This window comes from Hippopotamus amphibius, chromosome 15 (genome assembly GCF_030028045.1).
Source record: "Hippopotamus amphibius kiboko isolate mHipAmp2 chromosome 15, mHipAmp2.hap2, whole genome shotgun sequence".
Taxonomy (NCBI): domain Eukaryota; kingdom Metazoa; phylum Chordata; class Mammalia; order Artiodactyla; family Hippopotamidae; genus Hippopotamus; species Hippopotamus amphibius.
This window is the reverse complement of record NC_080200.1, coordinates 21,399,337-21,420,542: the sequence shown is the minus strand read 5'-3', so window position 1 is coordinate 21,420,542 and position 21,206 is coordinate 21,399,337. Positions and strand designations below refer to the sequence as shown.

The 21,206-nt window shown below is 46.3% G+C and overlaps 1 protein-coding gene across 5 annotated transcripts in view; it reads left to right on the top strand.

Moving 5' to 3' along the window:
- Window positions 1-19,339, top strand: part of ZNF496 (zinc finger protein 496) — a 32,909-nt gene extending 13,570 nt beyond the window's left edge. For 2 of the 5 annotated variants that reach the window (XM_057709079.1, XM_057709076.1), the window contains exons 8-11: window positions 8,194-8,326; window positions 8,857-8,964; window positions 10,058-10,171; window positions 15,909-19,323. In XM_057709079.1, the coding sequence (XP_057565062.1) occupies window positions 8,194-8,326; window positions 8,857-8,964; window positions 10,058-10,171; window positions 15,909-16,666 (1,113 nt within the window). In that variant the 3' untranslated portion in view covers window positions 16,667-19,323. Of the gene's footprint in view, window positions 1-8,193; window positions 8,327-8,856; window positions 8,965-10,057; window positions 10,172-15,908 lie in introns of all 5 variants that reach the window. The other 3 variants (XM_057709081.1, XM_057709077.1, XM_057709080.1) reach the window with 2 other exon arrangements.
- Window positions 19,340-21,206: the final 1,867 nt, after the last annotated feature.

The window sequence follows — 21,206 nt, the reverse complement described above, 5'->3', positions numbered from 1 at the left end:
TTTTTCTTTATTTATTTAATTTTTATTTTGGCTGCATTGGGTCTTCATTGCTGCAGGCGGGCTTTCTCTAGTTGCAGAGAGCAGGAGCTACTCTTTGTTGCGGTGCATGGGCTTCTCAGTGTGGTGTCTTCTCACATACCTGGTCTCAGGACTTAATGAAGCTCAGGTTCTTGATGTCTCATCACAGGAAGAATTCAATGAGAGACAAAGTGATAGGTAAGAAGTGAATTTATTTAGAGAGAAACACGCTCCACAGACAGAGTGTGGGGCATCTCAGAGGGTAAGAGCGGCCTTGGGAGAAACACACTCCACAGACAGTGTGAACCATCTCAGAAGGAGAGAGTGGCACCAGGGTATGGAGTTGGCAGTTTTTATAGGGGTGGGTAATTTCATAGGCTAATGAGTGGAAGGAGTTTTCCAGCTATTTGGGGGAAGTGGTAGGGATTTCCAGAAATTGGGCCACCACCCACTTTGTGACCTTTATGGTCGGCCTTGGAATTGTCATGGCACCTGTGGGTGTGTTACAGTGAGCGTACACTGAGGGCATATAGTGGAAGTCGAATTGTCCACCATCTTGGACCTATATGGTTCTAATCAGTTTATGTCGTGTCCTTGGGCTATGTCATTCTTTTAAAGGTGGTACCCAGCCCCCTTCCCTCCAGTTTCATAGTGAGTTATCTTCTGTTAAAACCTGGACATTTTCATGTTATGTTATGGGTCTCCAGATCTTATTTGAATCTTTCATTTAGCTGTTTGTTTGTTTGTTTTTCCTTTTGACACCACTCTGGCAAGAGAAGGCCAAAGGGTGGGCTACCATGTTGCTGCCAGGTGAGGGAACAAGTCAAGCTCCCCTCTTGGTCTCCACTGGCTCCAAAGGCAGGGGGCTTCTGAGGGGGGTTGGGAGTTTCAGCTCTGCATGTGGTCTCCACTGATACTGTGTGTGTTGGGGCGGTGGGGTCTGGGAAAGAACTGTTACCAGTCGGCAGAAATGGAAGTCCCAGCTCCCTACTTGGCCATCTGTGAGATCACCCAGGCAGGTGTGTTTGGGGCACTTCATTGCAGGCTGGTGAGGGTGGAAGTCTAAACCCCCACTCACTCTCTGCTAGCATGAGCAAGGCTGGGGGCCATGGTTTTTTCTGTGGTGCTCGGCTGGAGTAGAGCAGTTATTGTCTGTCTAGCTATTTTCCTGATCCTGTGGCTGAGAGAACATGCTTTTGTTAGGGTTTTATTTTTATCTGTGTCTGTTGGTGTTTTGGGGTCACTGGCTCCTTCAGCTTCAAGTTTTGATGTATGAGACAGAAAGAAAAACCAGGGTACTCACCACTGGGTTGTTCCTCAAGGTCTGAGGTCCCTAGCTGGTGTGCCTTCCTCTCTCCACCTTTAAGAGTCTGCTGTGTTTTTTTTTAATGTATAATTCCTGGGATTTTAGTTGTACTTAGAGAGAGGGGTTAAAGAAAGGTATGTCTGCTCTATCTTTGAGAAGGCAGCAGAAGCCTCCTCTGAAAACCTAATTTTTTTTTTGGCTGCTTTGGGTCTTCATTGCTGCGTGCCAACTTTCTCTAGTGGTGAGCAGGGCTACTCTTCGTTGCAGTGTGTGGGCTTCTCATTACCGTGGCTTCTCTTGTTGCAGAGCACAGGCGCTAGGCACGCAGGCTTCGGTAGTTGCAGCACACGGGCTCAGTAGTTGTGGCGCACGGACTTAGTTGCTGTGCCGCATGTGTGATCTTCCTAAAGCAGGGATCGAACCTGTGCCCTGCATTGGCAGTTGGATTCTTAACCACTGCACCACCAGGGAAGGTCCGAAAATCTAATTTTAAGTGGATATATTTATTTCCCCTACCCATTCTTATTATAAAAATTGGCAAGATTAGAAAGTGAAAGGATATTACGTTTCCAGTTATCTGAGAAGATCTTTGAGTGTTTTAGATGAACTTCCTTCTTGTCTCTGCCATTTTTTTTGTGCCTTTGTTACCAAGTCCAAGCTTGCTCTGCTTGCCACCCTGACAGGCCAGTGAATTGGAGATGAGGTGTTGAGGCAAGGAATACAACTTTATTCAGAAAGCCAGCAGATCGAGAAGATGGCAGACTAGCGTCTCCTAAAAACTATCTTATCGGGGTCTGGATGCCAGTTTGTTTCATAAAATCTGAGAGGAAAAGGTGGGGAAGTAAAGTAAAAAGTGTTATCAGTCTTGCCAAACATCTCCTGGAATGACTAGTCTTGGGGAAAGGACGTGTTAATTTCACAGGAGGGTAGGGTTCCCTGAGGCAGGCCATTGTGTATGATTAAAACAACAGAAAGCAAAGGTTAAAGCCAAAGAAACAGATCCAATACGGAGTCTAATTTAGCTCTTCCCTGGTACACCTTTCTGGGATCAGTGGTGTATTGAGTCCTGTTTTTATGCTTTGTCTATACTGTGTATGTAAGCATTTCCCCATTTGATATAAAATCTCCCAGAACATCCTGCTAAGTGGCTGTGTCAGATTGTCAGTAATTGGAGCTTCATTGATCCATTCACCAGGCCCTGGGGCTTGGGTTTGCTCACATGATGCCTTGAACATCTGTGCCCACCGTGTTTTGTTCCTATTCCAATTTGGGGTAGATTCACAGACACCTATCCAAGGCTCACAGGGGAAAAACATCCATATCTGTTTTGAAAATACATACTGCCAGTTTCTTTTTCAGAACCTTCAGAGCCAGACACCTCCGCAGTGCGGTCTTAGAGCACTGATTTCTTTCAAATTTCATCAGTAGTGGCAATTACCATCTTTTCCTCATTAAGAGACTTGTCAGGGAGGAAAAAAACCTTTTTCTTTTACCCTCTAAGGTTCAGTCTCTGGGAAACTGCAAATTGAACCGATAAAAGACAGATTAGCAGGTGAAAAATATTTATTTTATATGCTTGTGGGATGCCTCACAGAAATGAAAGGAAAACCCCTAGAAGGCAATCAGACTGACTTACATACCATTTTAACCACAGGCAATACATTTATGGAGAAATGACAGGACAAAGAGGGTTTTGAGCTTCAAGGGCTGACAAATTGTGGGAACTAATGGAAGATAAAGGTTATTTAAGTTTGTTATGTTGTCCCTGGGCTGAGAAGAGTCTAGAGTTCTGTCTGGTGATTAAGAGTCACCTTGCCCTCCCTGGTAGGAGGGGAGGAGTCCTTCACAAAGGAAAGTTTCCACCCTGCCTGTAGGCAGATAGGGGGAGGGTACTTTTAATGCAGTCTTTCTGTTTCTCCATTGCCCAGCTCAGAACAGTCCTTAGGCCAAAGCGGCATATTTCGGAGTGACTTATTCTTACCCTCCTCAAGACCGACATCAAGTTCTCTCCTGCAGGCCCTTGTGAGGAGAGCCTGTGGCTTCCTGAGGCTGTCTTCCATTCTGTGGAACTTGTCCTGGACAGGCTTCCCCCACACTGGCCTCTGGCTAGCAGTGAGGCCACTTAAGAGTTTGAAAAATGTAGGCTCTCAGGCTCCACCCCAGACCTGCAGAGGCAGAATGTGCATTTTTACCAAGATGCCTGAGTGATTCATATGTATATCCACCTTTGAGAAGCCCTGTTCCAAACTGATTCAACTTTAAAAGTTTTTTATTTTTTTACTTTTTTTTTTTTTTGGCTGCGCTGAGCAGCACTCGGAATCTTAGTTCCCGGACCAGGGATAGAACCCATACCCCCTGCGGTGGAAGTGCGGAGTCTTAACCACTGGACTGGCAGGGGAGTCCCTGAAATATTATATTTATTTTTATTATTAACTTTTTCTTTGGCATTAGTATCAAATTGGGGAAGACTTCCAGAATAGTAGAGACGTGCAAATACCCTTCACTTTAATTCCTCCATTCTCTGTCCCTCTCTCTCTCTCTCTCTTTCCCTTCTCTCTCTCTCTCTGTCTCCTCCCCAACTGCACCTCCGCCCCCCATTTTTTCCCTCCGAATCTTTAGGGAATTACATGCAGACATTCTTCCCTTTTTATCTCTCTGTTCGTAACGAGGGGACATATTTCCTAAAAGCAAGGGCGGTTGCTTACCTAACTATAATACCTTTACTACAGTCTGGAAATCCAGCACTGAAATAGTCGTCACAGAGCATCATGCTCCCCAGTTAGTTGTTCTACGTCCAACGTTTCCTTCTTGGAATTGCAGTGTTTGTCAAAGCATCCATAATTCTGAAGCGTGAAGACGAGTTGTAATGTAGACTCTTACTCAGATAGGTTTTAACTCGCGATGAGATTCAGGTTACTCATTTTGATGGGAGTGTCAGGCTGGGTTGTCTTTCCCCACGTGGCATGTCACGGGCACTGAAGTGGTGTTCTCTTGTGGGCCGTGTCAGCTCTGACCTTTGGGGTAAGGGTCTCAGGTGATTTTAATATGACATATATATAATTTATGTATAGTTGTTCCATGTTTACTTATTTTTTATATTAACGTGTTTTTGATCTTCACCAAAATGACCAAAAATGGTCTCTATATTTTTACCTTTTTTAATCTATCTTTTGAGCTATAATTTGTTTATGATACACCTGTTTTAAATGTAAAGTTTAGCGAGTTTGACAAGTGTAGACACATGTAACCATTACCCAATCAAAATACAAAACATCTCCATCACCCCAGAAATTCCCTTGTGCCCATTTATAGTAAAGCCACGCTCTCCTGCCCAGGCCGGCACTGATCTCCTTTTTGTCACAATAGATCTGTTTTTCTCATTTTACAGCTTTATATAAATGGAATCGTATAGTATGTGGTCTTTGGTGTCACGCTTCTCTTAACCCAGTGATTTAAGCATCATTAATGCTGTGTATATCAGTAGTTTTTCCCTTTTTATTGCCAAGTAGTATTCCATTGTATCTCATAGTTGGTTTATCCAGGGAAGTACCCTGGTAGTAGGTTGGGACTCTGTGCTCTCACTGACAAGGGCTGGGTTCGATCCATGGTCCAGGAACTGAAATCACACACACACACACACACACACACACACACACACACACACAGTTGGTTTATCCATTGACATGTTGGTGAATATTTGGGTCACTTTCACTTTTGGCTGTTATGAATGAAGCTTCTATGAGCATTCGTATACAAGTCTTTTTGTGGACATAGGATTTCCTTTCTCTTGGGCAGTTGCCTAGGAGTGAAACTGTCATGGGGAAGTATATATAATTAATTGGAGAATTGGCTGTTTTCTATGATTTAACCACTTACACTCCTACCTGCAATGAATGAGATTTCCCAGTTTTTACATATCTTCACCTTATCCTGGCACTGTCATCTTATTTATTTATTTTTATAAATTTACTTATTTACTTATTGGCTGCTTTGGGTCTTCATTGCTGCTCACGAGCTTTCTCTAGTTGTGGTGAGCTACTAGAGAAAGCTACTCTTTGTTGCAGTGCATGGGCTTCTCACTGCAGTGGCTTCTCTTGTTGGCATGCACGGGCTCTAGGCGCGTGGGCTTCAGTAGTTGTGGCACATGCGCTTACTTGCTCCGCAGCATGTGGGATCTTACAGGACCAGGGCTTGAACCCATATACCCTGCATTGGCAGGCAGATTCTTAACCACCACGCCACCAGGGAGGTTCCCCATTTCAGTTTTTAATAATAAAATATAAATGATACATGCTTAGGGTAAGTCTTCAGACACTAGGGAAAAGCGTAAAGAAGAAAAGAAACTTCACATATGATTCAGCCAAACGTATTCTACATTCTTTATACACATCTTTGCATATGTCTCTAATGATTTCCTTAGGAAAATTTCCTAGAAATAGAATTACTGGATCACAGAGTATGTTTCTGCTACATTCTCCCAAGTATTGCTCAGAAATGTGCATTTCTCCCAATAGGCCTTTATGCATAAAGGCCTATTTCCCTACATCCCGAAGTACCCAGGGGAGCATCACACTTTTAATCTCTTAATCTTTTCTAATTGAATAGACTTGGGCAAAAGCAAACAAACTCATAAATAAGTAATTGTAAACATATGCCCGTGGTAATATAAACACAAGACTTGAATTTTATTTATATTCTGGTTGATTGACATTTAAAAGGCAATGTATGTTTAGCAAGATTTTTTAGGGGCCTATTTAACCCAGCAATTCCCAATCTTGACTTCTTGTCACAGTCACCCATGAAACTCTTCATAATCTTTTTCTTTAAAAGGGTAATGCTATTTCATAATTCAGAAGACACTAGTTGATATTACTGAACCAATGTTGAATTTCTCAGGTGTCGTCTCTTGACCATGGCTCTGTTGACACTTTGGCTGGAAGTTCTTTGTCGTGTTGAGCTGTCTCGGGCACAGCCCAGGGGTGTGTGAGCAGCATCCTCAGCCTTCACCCCCTCGGTGCCAGTAGTGTCCACCCCTCAGCGGTGACAAAAATGTCTCCAGACGTTGCCAGATACCCGCTGGGTAGAATCAGTCCCCCTTAGTTGAGAACCACTGTGCTAAAGGAATTGTGCTGATATAGGAGGATAACTTTTTCTTAGGAGGTTTCACATTGCTGTATGTTGGGGTGACATACTGTGGTGCCTGCAACTGCCCAGTGATCCAGGAGAACAAGTAAACATACCCACTCACCATATACGTGAGAAAGGGGGAAATGTGACAAAATAGCAAAATGTCAATTTATTGACTAGTTGAAGAGTGGTATATCCTTCATGTTCATTGTATTACTCTCTTTTCTCTAGGTTTAATTTTAAAAATTAAAAAGTATGTGTGTGGGGGACGAAGGGTCCAGAGGTACCAGAGGAGATTCATTGAAAACTCTCCTTACCCCGTCTCCCCACCCCCACCCCCTGCCCCCCCATACTTGGCACCTGGCCCCAGAGCAACCATATGGCAGTAACTGGTAATCTTCCAGAGATTTAGATGCAGGGACACGTGTTTAAAATATTATGAATTCTTTTTCTTTTTTTAGAAAGCAGATGTTAGTATATTATACAAAAGTACTGTGGATTGCAATTTTGCCCCCAAATTTTATGTTGAAGTCCTGATAAAGGGCTTTAAAAAAAAAGAAAAAAAATGGAATTTTATTTTAAATGCTTTGTAATTGAAACGCTTTGTAGAAAATCTTTCTGCTAAGCCAATATATAGTGGCATGCTTAATAGAAATAATACATTTATGTATTTCTGTTCTTCTGGCATTAGAAGGTACAAACTAGGAAATGTCAACTAGACCAGTAGTTGTCCATCTTTCACATTTTACTTCTCCCAAATATTCTATCAAATGGTCAAGGTTCCAGATTATTACAAGCAAAATGAATGATTTTTCAATGACATTTACATGTACCATCAGTCTGTCATCACATTAGTATTTACAGGAAGTTTGAGAACCTAGCTTCATGCTCTAACTGGCAGAGAACTACATTTCTATTTTGTAAATGACTTCTCATTATTTTTATGGACTCCGGGTATGATGCCATCATTTCACAAAGTAAAATTAATTTTTTACACATTCCCATGGTCCGTGACACAGCATAAGAAAAGTGTCCCTGCTACTCCTAACCCTGCGGGTCCTGCCTCCCTCTGCAGAAGCAGCTGATGGTCAAGACTTCTAGACGCTGTGCACATGGGGGCAATCTAGACAACCTCTGCACAGGTGCTTTTTGCATGTAATCATACACCTTGGAGGGCTTCCTGCTCAGTACCGAGAAGCCCTTATTCTTTCTAACGGGGGTGTGGTCATGCCTCGTAGGATGTCCTGGAGCTTACTTAAACGGTGCTCTGTTGATGAGCAGAGACCTTGTTTTCAGCTTTAACTACTGTCATCAGTGCTGCAGCAAAGGAGCTCATATAGACCTCATGCTGCAGATGTGCAAAACAAAACTCTAGAAATGGAATCTCTGCATCAGAGGGTGAGCACATGGGTAATTTGGCGGACATTCCCCATTTGCCTGCCTGGGAGTTATGGGTCTGCAGCCTCCCCTGCACTCTGTAGGAAGGCCTGTTGTATACATACTTGGCCACCTTGAGAGGCATCTACTGTTTGGATTCTGCCAAACCAGGTCCATCCGAGGTGGATCTCAGGCTAGAACCAGGCAGTCAGTGTGCGCTCTGGAGCAGCCTGTCTGCTTTCTCTTTCTCCCATTTGCACATGTTGCTGGGGGCTCTGCCTCAGCCTATCTTGCTTCCCACTTGTTTGTAGCATCCCTCCCCTGTCTTGTCCTTGGATTGAGGTGTACCTGTTCTGTGGTTTCAGAACCGGGTTTCTCCTTTCAAGGATATGATCTTCTGCTTCTCAGAAGAGGACTGGTCCCTGCTAGACCCTGCCCAGACTGGCTTCTACGGAGAGTTCATCATTGGGGAGGACTGCGGAGTCTCACTGCCTCCAAGTAAGACTTAACTCCTTTCTCTCCTGAGACTAGGAAGCTAGCGGTCCCACATCTGACCTCATCGTTCACCCCCAAACCCTGATGGGAAGTCACCTGTACACAGTGGCCCCAGGGCCACTTTTGCAGATTGACCATTGCCTGCTGCTAGCACTTGTAAGTTAGCCTTATTATTTGGCTGTTTTATGTACAAAACCAAATATAACATGTACCCCTTGCATTTGCTTTCCTTCTGTCATTCTTATCCTCTGGGTCTCTTCATGGCCGGTGTTCTAACTCATAGGCCCGAAAGAGTTGCCCCAAGCCCACAGCTTCCCCTTTAGTGTCCTCCCTCCCCTGCCCTCTCCCTGCTTGCTCTGGTCTTTCTACTTCTCTGTGGCCCTGCGTGGGCCCTGGTGGTGCCATGGCCTGTCATGTGTCCCTCCAACTTCTCTCTTCCGGACCTGTCCCAGAGTCACCACTCTTCTCCCACCCTGGTTTCCTGTGGGAGCAGATCACCGATGAATGTGTATCCTCTCCTTTTCTGTGAACAGATGACCCAGCTGCTCAGCTGGATCTCTCCCAGGGAGAGGAGAACGAGCCACGTGTTCCAGAGTTGCAGGACCTCCAGGGGAAGGATGTGTCCCAGGTCTCCTATTTGGGTGAGTAATGACACCAGAACTCGGTGAATAGAGCAGGACGGAAGGCTGCTGCTGGCCAGAGGCGGGCCTGCTCCCTCTGCCATCTCTCTGCAGCCCTCTGTCACCCGTGGGACCATGTCTTGGTAGAACAGCTCTTGCCTCGTCCCTGATTCCTTACAGAAAGAATGTGGGGTTTTAATTTTGCCAGGCGTGGGGATTGTACTCCATACACCAGGAACTGGGGTATAATAGGAGTATCTTTCTCCTGTGCTGTAAGTAACACCTGGCTTGTGCTGACAACCCAATGGCCCCTCCACCAGTGGGGTCAGATACTCTCCAGTAGTCAGGTGGGGGAGGAGGAGGGTGTGCCACCTCTTGGCTGGGCACTGGGCACAGTGCCTCTGGATGCCTCACCTCTCTGCTCCTTGCAGCCACACACTGCAGGTAGTGTGAGGAAAGTGAGGCAATGGGAGGTTCTGGGGCTTGACTGACCTGGCGCAGCTCAGCAGCAGCATTTCCCAGCCCCCTCCCCACCCCACCCCAGCTTTCTGTGTCACCAGAGCTTGTGTTTGTAAGCACCGTGCCTCAAGACATCTGCTCCTGCAGGGGGAAAAACTTTATACGGTGTCAGCAGCATCCCCACACCCTCTTCCTCTTTGGGACCTAAAGCTGGCACAGAGCAGATCAGTGTTTCACTCACCATGCCCACCTAGAACAAGCATCCAGGGCCTCTGGGGTGGCTGGCTTCCCATCCCATCTCTGCCCCAGCAGGCTCTGTCCAGGCTGCGTTTATGCAGCATCTGCGTGGAGTGCTGGAAATCCCACCACAGAAAGTGGAAATGACAGCAAGGGATGGCGGTTCCTTACCCACAGTCACGTGGAAGGGGCAGAACCAGGATCCACGTTCCTTCTGTCTAGCTTCAAAACCCATGTTCATGGTGTTGGCCCATTTTGTCAACAAGTTCATTTGCTCAACAACCACTTAATGAGTGGCTGCCCTGAGAGGGAGCCCAGGCCTACTCTCGGATCACAGCCTGGCATCTATTAAGATGCCCCCCCAGGTGGTGCTGCAGCTGCAGGGAAAATCAATTTTTTCAATTTCTTCTCTGGAAAGACTTTCCAAGTCTCCAGCCATTCCAGGTAGAAGAAAGAAGAAAACGGGATGAGCCGCAGGTGCCAGAGTTCCAGATCTGCCAGCAGACAGTGCTCCCTCAAAGCACCTGCCCAGGTAAAGGAAGGCCTGGGAGGTGTGGGGGGGTGTGCACCTGTGTGTGATGTGTGGCTTGAGTGTGTATATGTGAGTATGTGTGTGTGTGGTGTGTACGTGAGTTTGTGTGTGCGTGCAGTGTGGGATGTGATATGGTATGTACGTGTGCATTGTGTATGTGTGTGCATGCATGTGGTAATGGCATGTGTGTAGTATGTCTGGTGTGTTGTGTGTGTGAGTGTATGTGTGGTGTATATGCTATATTGCATGTGTGGCATGCATGTCTGCATATGTGGTCATACACATGTGAGTGGTATTTATGTATGTGGTATGTATGTATGTGGTGTGTGCATGTGTGTATAATGCCTTGTGAAAGTGTGCATGCAAGCATGTTGTGTATGTATATACATTGGTGCGGGTGGGGGTGGTAGCTTCAGGAATTGAACGTTCTGAAATTCCTGCTGACAGTTCTTGAAGGTTGCCAGCTGCCTGCCCTAGTTTTGTTTTGCTAGGATCTCTTCCAGCTTACTCCCAATCTGAGACTCTCCCCTCCTTGCCTTTCTCTTGTGGGTTGAGTCAGGGTGCTGGTGTAGTGCTGTTGACCACCTAGATTGTCTGTTTCTTCCTTGAGCATGGAAGACCAGAGCGCCTGGACAGAGTGTTGGAATTAAAGAACAGGTTTGCAGAATACTGAAAGGGGGACCTCTGGAGAATGTGCTCCAGCTCCTCTCTTCAACATTTAGACTCCGAGTCATGCTGGTGAAAGTTGCCACTTCCAGAGGCAGAGACAAAAATCCCACCATATTTAATATCTCTGTGTTCGGCCACTCTTCCAAATATCACACCCAAGTCTCCAGTCCTTACTCAAACTAACTGTGTCATGGAGGACTTTTTGCAGCTGCAAAGACTGACTCATGCACATCTGTGATGCATTTTGGAGGCAAGATTTGCATGATATTTTGGTATTTCCACCTACCACCATGCAGGGTTCACAACCATTTGTGTTCGCCCCCTATCCTGTGTAAACAGAAGGGATTTTATGTTTATGTAAATCTACAGTAGATCTAAATGGACAGTACTCCCTCCCCACAAGCTTGGGTGCTCACGCCTGGTTTTCTAAGAAGCCTGCTTCTGTGTGCTGAGGTGTGGCCCATTCTCAGTTCTAGTTGATGAAAGCTTGATTCTCAGGATACATTTTGAATCCCCTCTGGCATCTGCCTGCCCATAGCATGTCTCAGCCCTGGCAGCACACTTACAGAATGTAGGGAGTCATTACCACAAGGGAGTTTTCAGCTCCACTCTCCCTTTGCTGGGCTCTGACACAGAATCTACTTTGAAAGAAGCTAAAGGTTGCTCTCTGAGATCAGTGAGAGATGATAGATTGCCAAGACTAGGCACCGTTTTTATTTTGGTAGCCTCTCCCATACCTTCTGACAGCAGGTGAAGGGTCCACATCCCCACATCCACACTCATGAAGGATCCTCCCAGCCGATTCCATTTGTGTCCGTCCAACTAGCACGTTATAATGCTGCCACTGAGATGGAGTATCTTTTCTTGTTTATTGTGTTTTCTCTGTGAATTGCCTAGTTAATATTCTTTAGTCTTTTTCTTTTTTTGCACCTTCCCCCTTCACATTGGGTAAGCTCTGTGTCTTTATGTCCCACGCACTGCACCTTGGGTGCACTGTGTAAGGTCTTTACATGATTTTGTGCGTTGCATCCTCACGGCACCTTCTGAGATAGGTACTGTCTTCGCCAGCACAGTATACAATAGCAGAATACCATAGAGGTGTTTTCTATTCAGCAGTAGAGATTTATTTCTCATAGTTCTGGAGGTTGAGAAGTCTGAGATCGAGTCAGCAGATTCATTGTGTGGTGAGGGCTTTCCTCCTGGCTTGTAGCTGGCTGCCTTCTCCCTCTGTGCTCACATGACCTTTCCTTGGTGCTTGCTTGTGGAGACAGAGCTCTTGTCTCTTCCTCTTCTTATAAAGGTACTAGTCCCATCACAAAGGTCCCACCTTCAAGACCACATATAAACCTAATTACCTTCCAAAGGCTCCACCTCCTGTACCATCACATTGGGGGTTAGTCCTTCAACATACAAATTTTGGGGGGACACAGACCCTTGGCCCATAACAGATGCAGTGATGTCTCCATTCTGCAGCTGGGCCCCCAGAGCTGAAGTCACTTGCCCAGGCAGCGTCTGACCCTCACAGGCTGTGAGTATCAGACTGAGGATCTGAACCCATGGGACTGGGCTCCAGACCCATGCTCTTTATTCCACATTCACTTGCCTTTTCCATGAATTAGAAACTCAAAATTGTGGGTCTCAGTCTGTTTCCTCTTAAGTATTTGTACATAATTCCTCCTGTTTTTTAACTTTGTGTATGTGTCTTTTAGCACATAAATGGTTTTTAAAAAACATTTTAATATTTAAATATAGTTATTCATCTCTTGATTTTGTGTTTTACTTAAGAAAAATCCCCATCCTAATGTTATAAGAATATATTTTTAACATTATTTATTTATTTATTTATTTACTTATTTAATTTTACATCTCGCTTCCTATCCTTCCTGCTTCTCTCCTTAGCCCCTCCAGCTGACAGGGAAACATTCATTCCCAGGCCATAGATTGCCTTTCTCAAGGAGTTAGCCATCAACCCGAGTATGGGCGTACACCACCTCCCACCCCCAACCCCCCCAGAACACACACAGCAGCCTGATCGTTCCCTGGCCGTGGACCAGAATAGCCACGGGCTTTGGAAAGTATCACCACCACCACCCAGATGAGCTCAAGTCTCCTGAAACCTTGGGCTACTTTATCTCCCTTTAAAATTTTTCTCCTGTAAGACAGAGATGATAGTGATAGTTACCTTGTGGAGTTATTGTTGAAGCTTCAGTGATTTAATACACCCAAAAGCACTTAACATCAATAACTCTTCCTTGTTTTCCCTACTATTATCCTGACAGCCAATTCAGCCTCCCTCTGCCCTACACACCTCACCCCCGCGCCCTTTGTACTCATCAGTGCTGAGCTGAGACACCCCTGGTATTACTCTTTCTCTGTGGTTTGGGCACACCTATGAGTCTCGTCTCATTTACTAGGTATTCTTTTACACTGTTGTGTCAGTGGCACACAACAACACTATTGTTGATTTATTTCCCCGTTTTTAGAAACTAGCATCTATTTTTGGTCACTTCATCTGATTTGAGGAGATGTCATCCTATATGCACTATATTAGCCTCCTAGGACTGGTGTAGCAAAGTACCGCAGACTGGGAGGCTCAAACAGCAGAAATTGATTTTCTCAACATTCTGGAAGCTTAGAAGATTGAGATCAAGGTCTCAGTAGGGTAGGTTTCTCCTAAGGCCTGTCTTCTTGGCTTGTAGACAGCTCTGTCTTCTCCCTGTGTTTTCACATGGTCGTCTCTCTTGCATGTCTGTGTCCTAATTTTTTCTTACGAGCATACCTGTTGGATTAAGGCCTGCCCTAATGACCCAATTTTAACTTAACTACCTCTTTCTTTTCTGTTTTCTTGGCTGTGTTGGGTCTTTGTTGCTGCACGCGGGCTTTCTCTAGTTGTGGCACGTGGGGGCTACTCTTCATTGCGGTGCGCAGGCTTCTCTTGTTGCGGAGCACAGGCTCTAGGCTGGCAGGCTTCAGTGGTTGCAGCACATGGGCCCTAGAGTGTGTAGGCTTCAATGTTGTGGTATGTGGGCTCAGAAGTTGTGGCTTGCAGGCCCTAGAGCTCAGGCTCAGTAGTTGTTGTGCACAGTCTTCCCAGACCAGGGATCGAATCTGTGTCCCCTGCATTGGTAGGCGGATTCTCAACCACTGCGCCACCAGGGAAGTCCCTTAATTACCTCTTGAAAGACCTTATATCCAAATATTGTCACATTCTGAGGTATTGGGGGTTAAGACTTCAACAAACGTATTTTTAAAGGGATGCAGTTTAGCCTGTAACACTTCACCCTATGTTCCCCCATAATTCATGCTTCTCATATGCAAAATACGTTCATCCTATCCCAACACCCCTTAATCTATTCCAGCATCAAGTCTAAGATTTAATCTAAGTATCATCTAAATCAGGTTTGGGTGAAATTCAAGGTGTAGTCACTTCCAGCTGTGAACCTGTGAATCCAGACATCAAGTTATGTGCTTCCAAAATGCAGTGGTGAGACAGGCAGAGAGTAGACATTCTCATTCCAAAAGGGAGAAATTGAAAAAAAGAAAGGCTGACGGCTCCCAAGCAAGTCTGAATCCTAGCAGGGCAAATTCCATTAGATTTTAGGGCTTGAGATTCATCTTTGGCTCAGTGCTCTGTCCCCACTCTGTGCCTGTGGATGCAGTGGCAGTCCTCTTAACCTCTCAACTGCCTTTGGGGCTGGTCTTCCTTTTCCTTCAAGGATAATGCATATTTGCAGCGAGATAGCTCTGTTAGTTTGTTCTGGAAGTCTGATAGCCTCCCTTCAGTTCATCCTGCCTCTTTCCTTTTTATTCCAAGATGGCAGTGTTTCTGATCATATAACATTCTCAGAAACACTGTTGGCCTCCCATGCAGTTTACAGGAATTCAGGCCATCAGACAAGAGGGTCCTCTACAGACCATTCCTGGATTATCTCATCTCCATTCTTGGCATCTGAGATGGTTGATTGGATCCAAGGGTGTTCTGTCACACCCTCGGTATTCTCCCTGGAGTATACGTTCTCATTTTTTATAGTATAGGTAAATTGAAAATTTTCTGAATCTCCAAGTCTTCCCACTCTCCAGTCTCACATTCTACCCAGTCCCTCTAACACTTGTCTTATGATGTATGGACATATACCCCCATGGACTCTGCCACTCCCAGTGTCTCTTCTGCTTACTGTGGCTTTGTGTCTCTGTGCAGTGGGCTCTGAGCTACAGGCCAAGACCTCATACAAGGTTCCACATTGCCCACCCACTTCCACCCCACAGTAGAGCTTTCCAACATTACAGGCTCGGGATCCATTGAGCAGCTTCAGTCAGTTTATAAAGTCCAGTACATCTCTACGCATCACCACTAGTGGCTGTTGGTGGGCCTCTGATATGACACTGAGAGGGAGAGATGATCTTGGGCGGTCTGGGACCATTGAACAGCCCTGAATCACAGCAGGGCTCAACTCCACTTCATCCCTAAGCCCTTGGGCACATCACCTGAGTTTGCCTATGTTTGTAATGTGGCAAATAATATATCATTGGGTTGTGTCCAGGAGCAAATGGCACTGTGCATGTCAGAAGTCTTGCACAGCCCCTGGGGCATTTAAGTGCTCAGAGTATGGTAGCTATCAGCTTCCTCGCACTCTCTTTATAGAATATAGGGTCTTCCTCTATCTCAAGACTTTTAATGTCCCTTGATAGATTTCCCCCCATGCCTGGTTAAGGAAGACAGTGTTCAGTGATGTGTAAATAATCAAGACATATGGATAGATACAAACTCTTAGAGCTTGGAGAGGTCTCAGTGGCTAGAAAAGAAAAAAAAAAAGATTGGGGTCTAGGGGCTTAGGAGAAAAGGGTAGGGAAGGGGGAGAGAGGAGAAAGAGGTACCCAGAATGGCTTGGCACAGTGTGACCTATGCTAAGGGTTTCCTTCTCACAAGATATGCCAGAGGTATCTACAGCAGGGAGATCTCTTGCAAAAATGTGGGTCTGGACCCACGCTGAGCCTTCCTGGGTAGGATTCAGAGGGGCTTGGGTGTGGCCTGGGCAGCACCACTGACCTCCACGTTGCTTTCTGGTAGATGGAGGTGATGCACCATTTCCTGACAACAGCCTGGATGAGGAAGTGACCATTGAGATCGTTTTATCCAGTTCTGGAGACGAGGACTCCCAGCTCGGCCCCTACTGCACAGATGAGCTGCAGAGCCCCATGGAGAAGCAGCACAGCCTCCCTACCTCCCACCGGAGCAGCATTGAGTCAGGGGGTGAGGTGCAGACCTCCTCCAAAAAGTCCTATGTGTGCCCGAACTGTGGCAAAATCTTCCGCTGGAGGGTCAATTTCATCCGGCACCTGCGAAGTCGCAGGGAGCAGGAGAAGCCACATGAGTGCTCAGTGTGCGGGGAGCTGTTCAGTGACAGCGAGGACCTAGACGGGCACCTGGAGACCCACGAGGTCCAGAAACCTTTCCGGTGTGGTGCCTGTGGGAAGAGCTTCCGCCTCAACTCCCACCTGCTCTCCCACAGGCGGATACACTTGCAGCCGGACAGACTTGAGCTGGTGAAGAAAAGAGAGCAGGAGGCTTTGGGGACCATGGACGGGGATTCTGCTGCCCTGCTTGCAAAGGGCAAAGCCAAGCTGCGCTTCCAGTGCTGTGACTGCGGGAAGGTGTTCCAGCGCCCCGACCACCTGGCCCGGCACCGCAGTAACACTCACGTGGACAAGTCCCGGCCCTTTCAGTGTCGGTACTGCGTCAAAAGCTTCTCCCAGAACTCTGATCTCCTCCGCCACCAGCGCCTGCACATGAAGCGCCGGTCCAAGCAGGCTCTGAACTCCTACTGAGTCAAGGGCGCACACACTGCTGAGGACCGCTCCAGCCTGGGTAGAGCGCATCCCACTCATGCTTGGTAGTGACTGGTTCCAGACGCCTCCCCAGGACAGAGACCACATCCTCCTGACCTTTACTCTCAGGTAGAAACGAGATAGTGGCCAACTGAGCATCTGTTCTGTCTCTGCTGTGCCAAAAGCTGGGAGGGCATGTCACCACCAGCTTTGACTTGCCAAGTGTTTTTCGGGTCTAAGAGAACCCTGTCCAGTGCTTCCCAAACGGTGGAGGGACTGGGGTGCCCTCTACTGCAGTGACCCCTTGGGGGGTCTCTCCCTTACCAACTAACTTTCAGTACACTCCCATCCCGTCGTGTCTGAACGCCCACCCATCCTGAGGTCTGGAGGTAACTGTACTTCCTACCTAACAGTAAGAAGCTGCAGGTGGGATGATGGGTTAGGAGGAAGGCAGTAAGGTGGGATGGGACTGGTGGGCATAAGGGCAGCAGGGCCAAGCACAGCAGGCCATGTCACATCAGAAGTCTGAGTCCCGGTCACCATCTGGTCCATAAGAACACCTCAGGATTATCAGGTGGCCCTTGCAGGTTCAGAAGCCTTGGTGGAGGGCTTTATAGCTTCTTGCCAAAGGGAAACCTTTCATTTGTGATGGAGGTTGGTTATTAGGGATTGTGAGTGCATCTAAGGCAAAGCCCACATTTTAAATTGTATGTTGGCACACACTCCCCAAAGTGTCCTTTCTTTGCACCCCTAAGGTCCTTGGTATGTGGTTGTGGGGTAGAAGTGAAGTCATCATCGTTTGAAAGGCACTTAAGTTTCCCTTCCGGTTGTGTCTAGGAAAGGGGAGCTCAGCTCCGGTGAATGAGAGGTTCTCTTATCTGGTGTGAACTGAGCAGGGGAAACAACAGAACCTTTGGCGAAGCCATTCTCTATATATATATTAACGTAGTGTGCCAGTTGTATCAGTTCATTAGGGCTGCTGTAACAAAGTACCAAGAGCTGAGTGGCTTAGAACAACAGAAGTTCATGGTTTCAGTTCTGGAGGCCAGAAGTCCAAGCTCAAGGTGTCAGCAGGGTTGGTTTCTTGTGACGGAAGGGTCTGTTCCATGCCTCTCCTTTACCGTCAGTGGTTGCTGACAATTGTTGATGTTCTTTGTCTCGTCGAAGCATCACCCCATGTCTGCGTTCCCCTTTACATGGTGTTCCTGTGTATGTGTGTCTCCAAATTTCCCGTTTTTTATAAAGACACCAGTCATACTGGACTAGGGCCTACCCTACCGATTCCAGTATGTTCCTGTCTTAATTGTATCTGCAATGACCCTATTTCCAAATAAGGTCACATTCTGAGGAACAGGGGTTAGAACTTCAACATGAATTTGGGGGGATGGGGAGACACAATTCAACCCATAACACCAGATAATCCTGAGGTTTTGCTGTCATTCCTGATTCACAGGTGAGTCAATACAAACTTGAGTTAGCCTGCTGTCGCTCCTATTGGAAGCAGGATTCAGATCCAAGCTTTTGCACCCAGGGTAGGTGTCCTCTGCATATAGCCTTTAAAGTTCGTAGCCTGGGGCTCTGGACTGGGAGTGGCCACTCAGGCACTGAAAGCCATGGTCTTGTTCCTGGCAGACTGTCCAGGCTGGCTTGGCCCAGTGAGGAGAGAGCATGGAGGCTGTGGAGTGTCAGTGACCGAGTCAGAACGCCAGCCACCAGGCATGCGTCTTGTATTTCTATGTCAGGTCCCATTAGCAGGCAGTAAGGCTGGACGAATGACTGCAAGGCCCTTTGCTCTTTGTTAGCCACTTCACTATCACCTCGAGAGACACTGCTGGCACAAACTCAGTGAAAGAGTTACAGAGTTTTATAATTACGATTACCGTGCCGTGTAGACTCATCTACGTACCCAGGAACAGTAAATGCAATAAAATAATTTGGTCATACCCTGAACAAGAAAGAAACTTTTGGGGTTCTTTGTTTTCCAAATAGTTTGCCTCTTGGATTGATCTGCCAGGAAAAGGGGAAAATATGAATCTTGAAAGCCAAGGGAGGGGAAAATTCCAAGTAGAATGCAGATTCTGTGTACATTTACCCCACTCACCTATGCACTCTTGCCCAAGGATTCCATTAAGAGGGAAGGTTATGAACCCACCCACTTCAGACATTTGTCTAAAAGAGGAACACTGCCCTACCTAGTATATTTTATCTGTAAAATCAGATCATAAGAGAGACAAAAGGAATGTAACAGAATTGAAACCTTTGGGGACGCTGTGCATCTGTTCAGTACCCACCAAATATTGTGAGGGAGTCCCCCATTCACCGACGCAAACCTAACCAAGGTACCTAGCTAATCAGAAGGTCACCTTCCCCCTGAATTCAGAAACCCTTCTGGGTGGTGCAGCTCAATTCCCAGGTTCTTCCCATGCAAAAGAACCAGTGGGGTTACCTGCTGTGGAGAAAGCTCCTCCAGAAGATAGGAGAACTGACCCACTTAGTCCCTTCCCACCCACCCTTCCTGGGTGGCTGGGCAGACAGGTGAGCTATGTCTCTGCTGTGCCATGGATGTTCAGAGACCCCACATCTGAAAAGCATCTGTCCTCCCTGTTCCTCTGATCCCTTGGCATTGTTCCCATCAATTCACAGGTGCATAATAAAAATTCAACTCACTGAATTAATACTTGCGTTTGACTTTTCATTTTAGTCAAAAAAAATAATAGCACAGCTGAGAGAGATGGTCAGTTGGCCTAACAAAGAGAACCTGAGGTGGGAGGATGCTGGAAATGGCCCTTCTGGATGTCACACTTCAGTTTGTGAAACTTACAGGCTTCAGATAGATAGTTCTGGTCACCTGATCTGACTTCTTTCTAGAGGAGAGAAGAAGTGAAGTAACTGCTTCTTCACACCAGGGATAGGATGCACTCCTGGTAAGACCATAGCTGTTTCACCCAACCTCTGCCATATTCATATAGCTTTTGTCTCCTGACCTTTTGCCTCAGCTGGGAAAAACAAAGATAAAGCCAGTGGTGGGAAGGTCCCTTGCTATTCTTAAGTCAAATCGTGGCACACGTGGAAGAGAAGGTACAAGTCTCTGCCTACCTTGGACTTGGAGATAGGTGCTGGTTGCTTTTCTCCCATGAGATGGTTTCCTTTCTCTACCTAAAGCAGATCAGGCACAAACACTTCTGCTTGCAGCGTAATGGACAGAATTTGATGACATTTATGTCACCTCCCCAGTTCCATCAAATAAACCCAGATGCATTTTCTGTTAGCAACAACAGTTAATACTGTTTTGTCTTATAAGTAATGATCAATGCCCACCAGTGCTCCAAAGCAAACAAGTCTACAGGTTAGGTAACGTGTACGCATGCAGTTTAGTCAGCAAAGGAGCTTTGGGAGGAAGACTGGATGACCAAGCTCTCCTGCAGCCCTGTTCCACACCTAAGGCACCCAGCATCTGCAGGCTGATTATTAGGGATCATAAGTTCATCAAGGGCAAAGCCCTGGGGTTCCATCCACACCTGCTTTGACCATCCCATTCAGATTGGGAGCTATCCTCCCTCTAAACCATAGCCAACAACCAGAGCACCATGGCTAATGTGCATAAAATCACCAAAGTACACTGCAGTATTATCAATTCCCTATAAAATGCAGAACTCTTAAGAAGAAATGGAAGAACAGATTCACACATTAATGAGAAGGGCCAGGCTTCACTCACATATCTTGGCTATAGCCAAGGATATCACAAGCAGGTTGGTAACCCCCACAAGACAGAGGGCTGTCTCCTCAGCACACAAGTAAGTGGCAGGGGGTTGCCCTTTTTCCATCACCCGCTAAAAAACGATTTGGTACAGTTGTGTCTATACTAGCCTGTTATGTACGTCTTGCTACATAGTGTCAAAATGTAAAGGGGCGAGGATACTTGCTGTGAAAACATTGCAGGACAGAAAAGGTGCAGACTTAATAGTTGGGGTAAATCAGTCCCATCCAAATGAAGCTGGATCCCCTTTGAAGGTATTTGTGTGCTCTGAGAAGAGATGGGGGCCTGCTTTCAGCCCACTGAAGGTAAATTCAGAGTGAGATTTCCAGATATTTTTAGGTGTTTCTCTACGTACTTGGGGGAAAGAAGATTTGGAGTGGAAAAGAGTATAAACTCACATGAATATTATACCAACACAACATCTTCAGCAAACATTGACTCAAGGTGCAGGTAGGGGGTGGAGTTGCTATGAGTGGCTGGACCAAATTTATCTTGGTCTCATTTTTTGCCACTCATATTTTTCTAAAATGGCTCGACTGATGTCAAGATGGTATTCTATGGTCATGATCTAAAAATTTCACTAGGAACTTACCTTTAACCATCTGCTCAAGAAGCCAAAAGTCTAACAGATGTGCACTCACCAAATTTATAGGAGCAGAACCAGGTGCTCCAGCAAAGATGGCCACTGAGATGAGAGAGCCAGAGGCCTCAGCATCCTTAAGGCTGTCTCCCTTACCTATAGAGATTTTCATGTAGCTGCCTTTGGTGACAGCAGAGAACTTT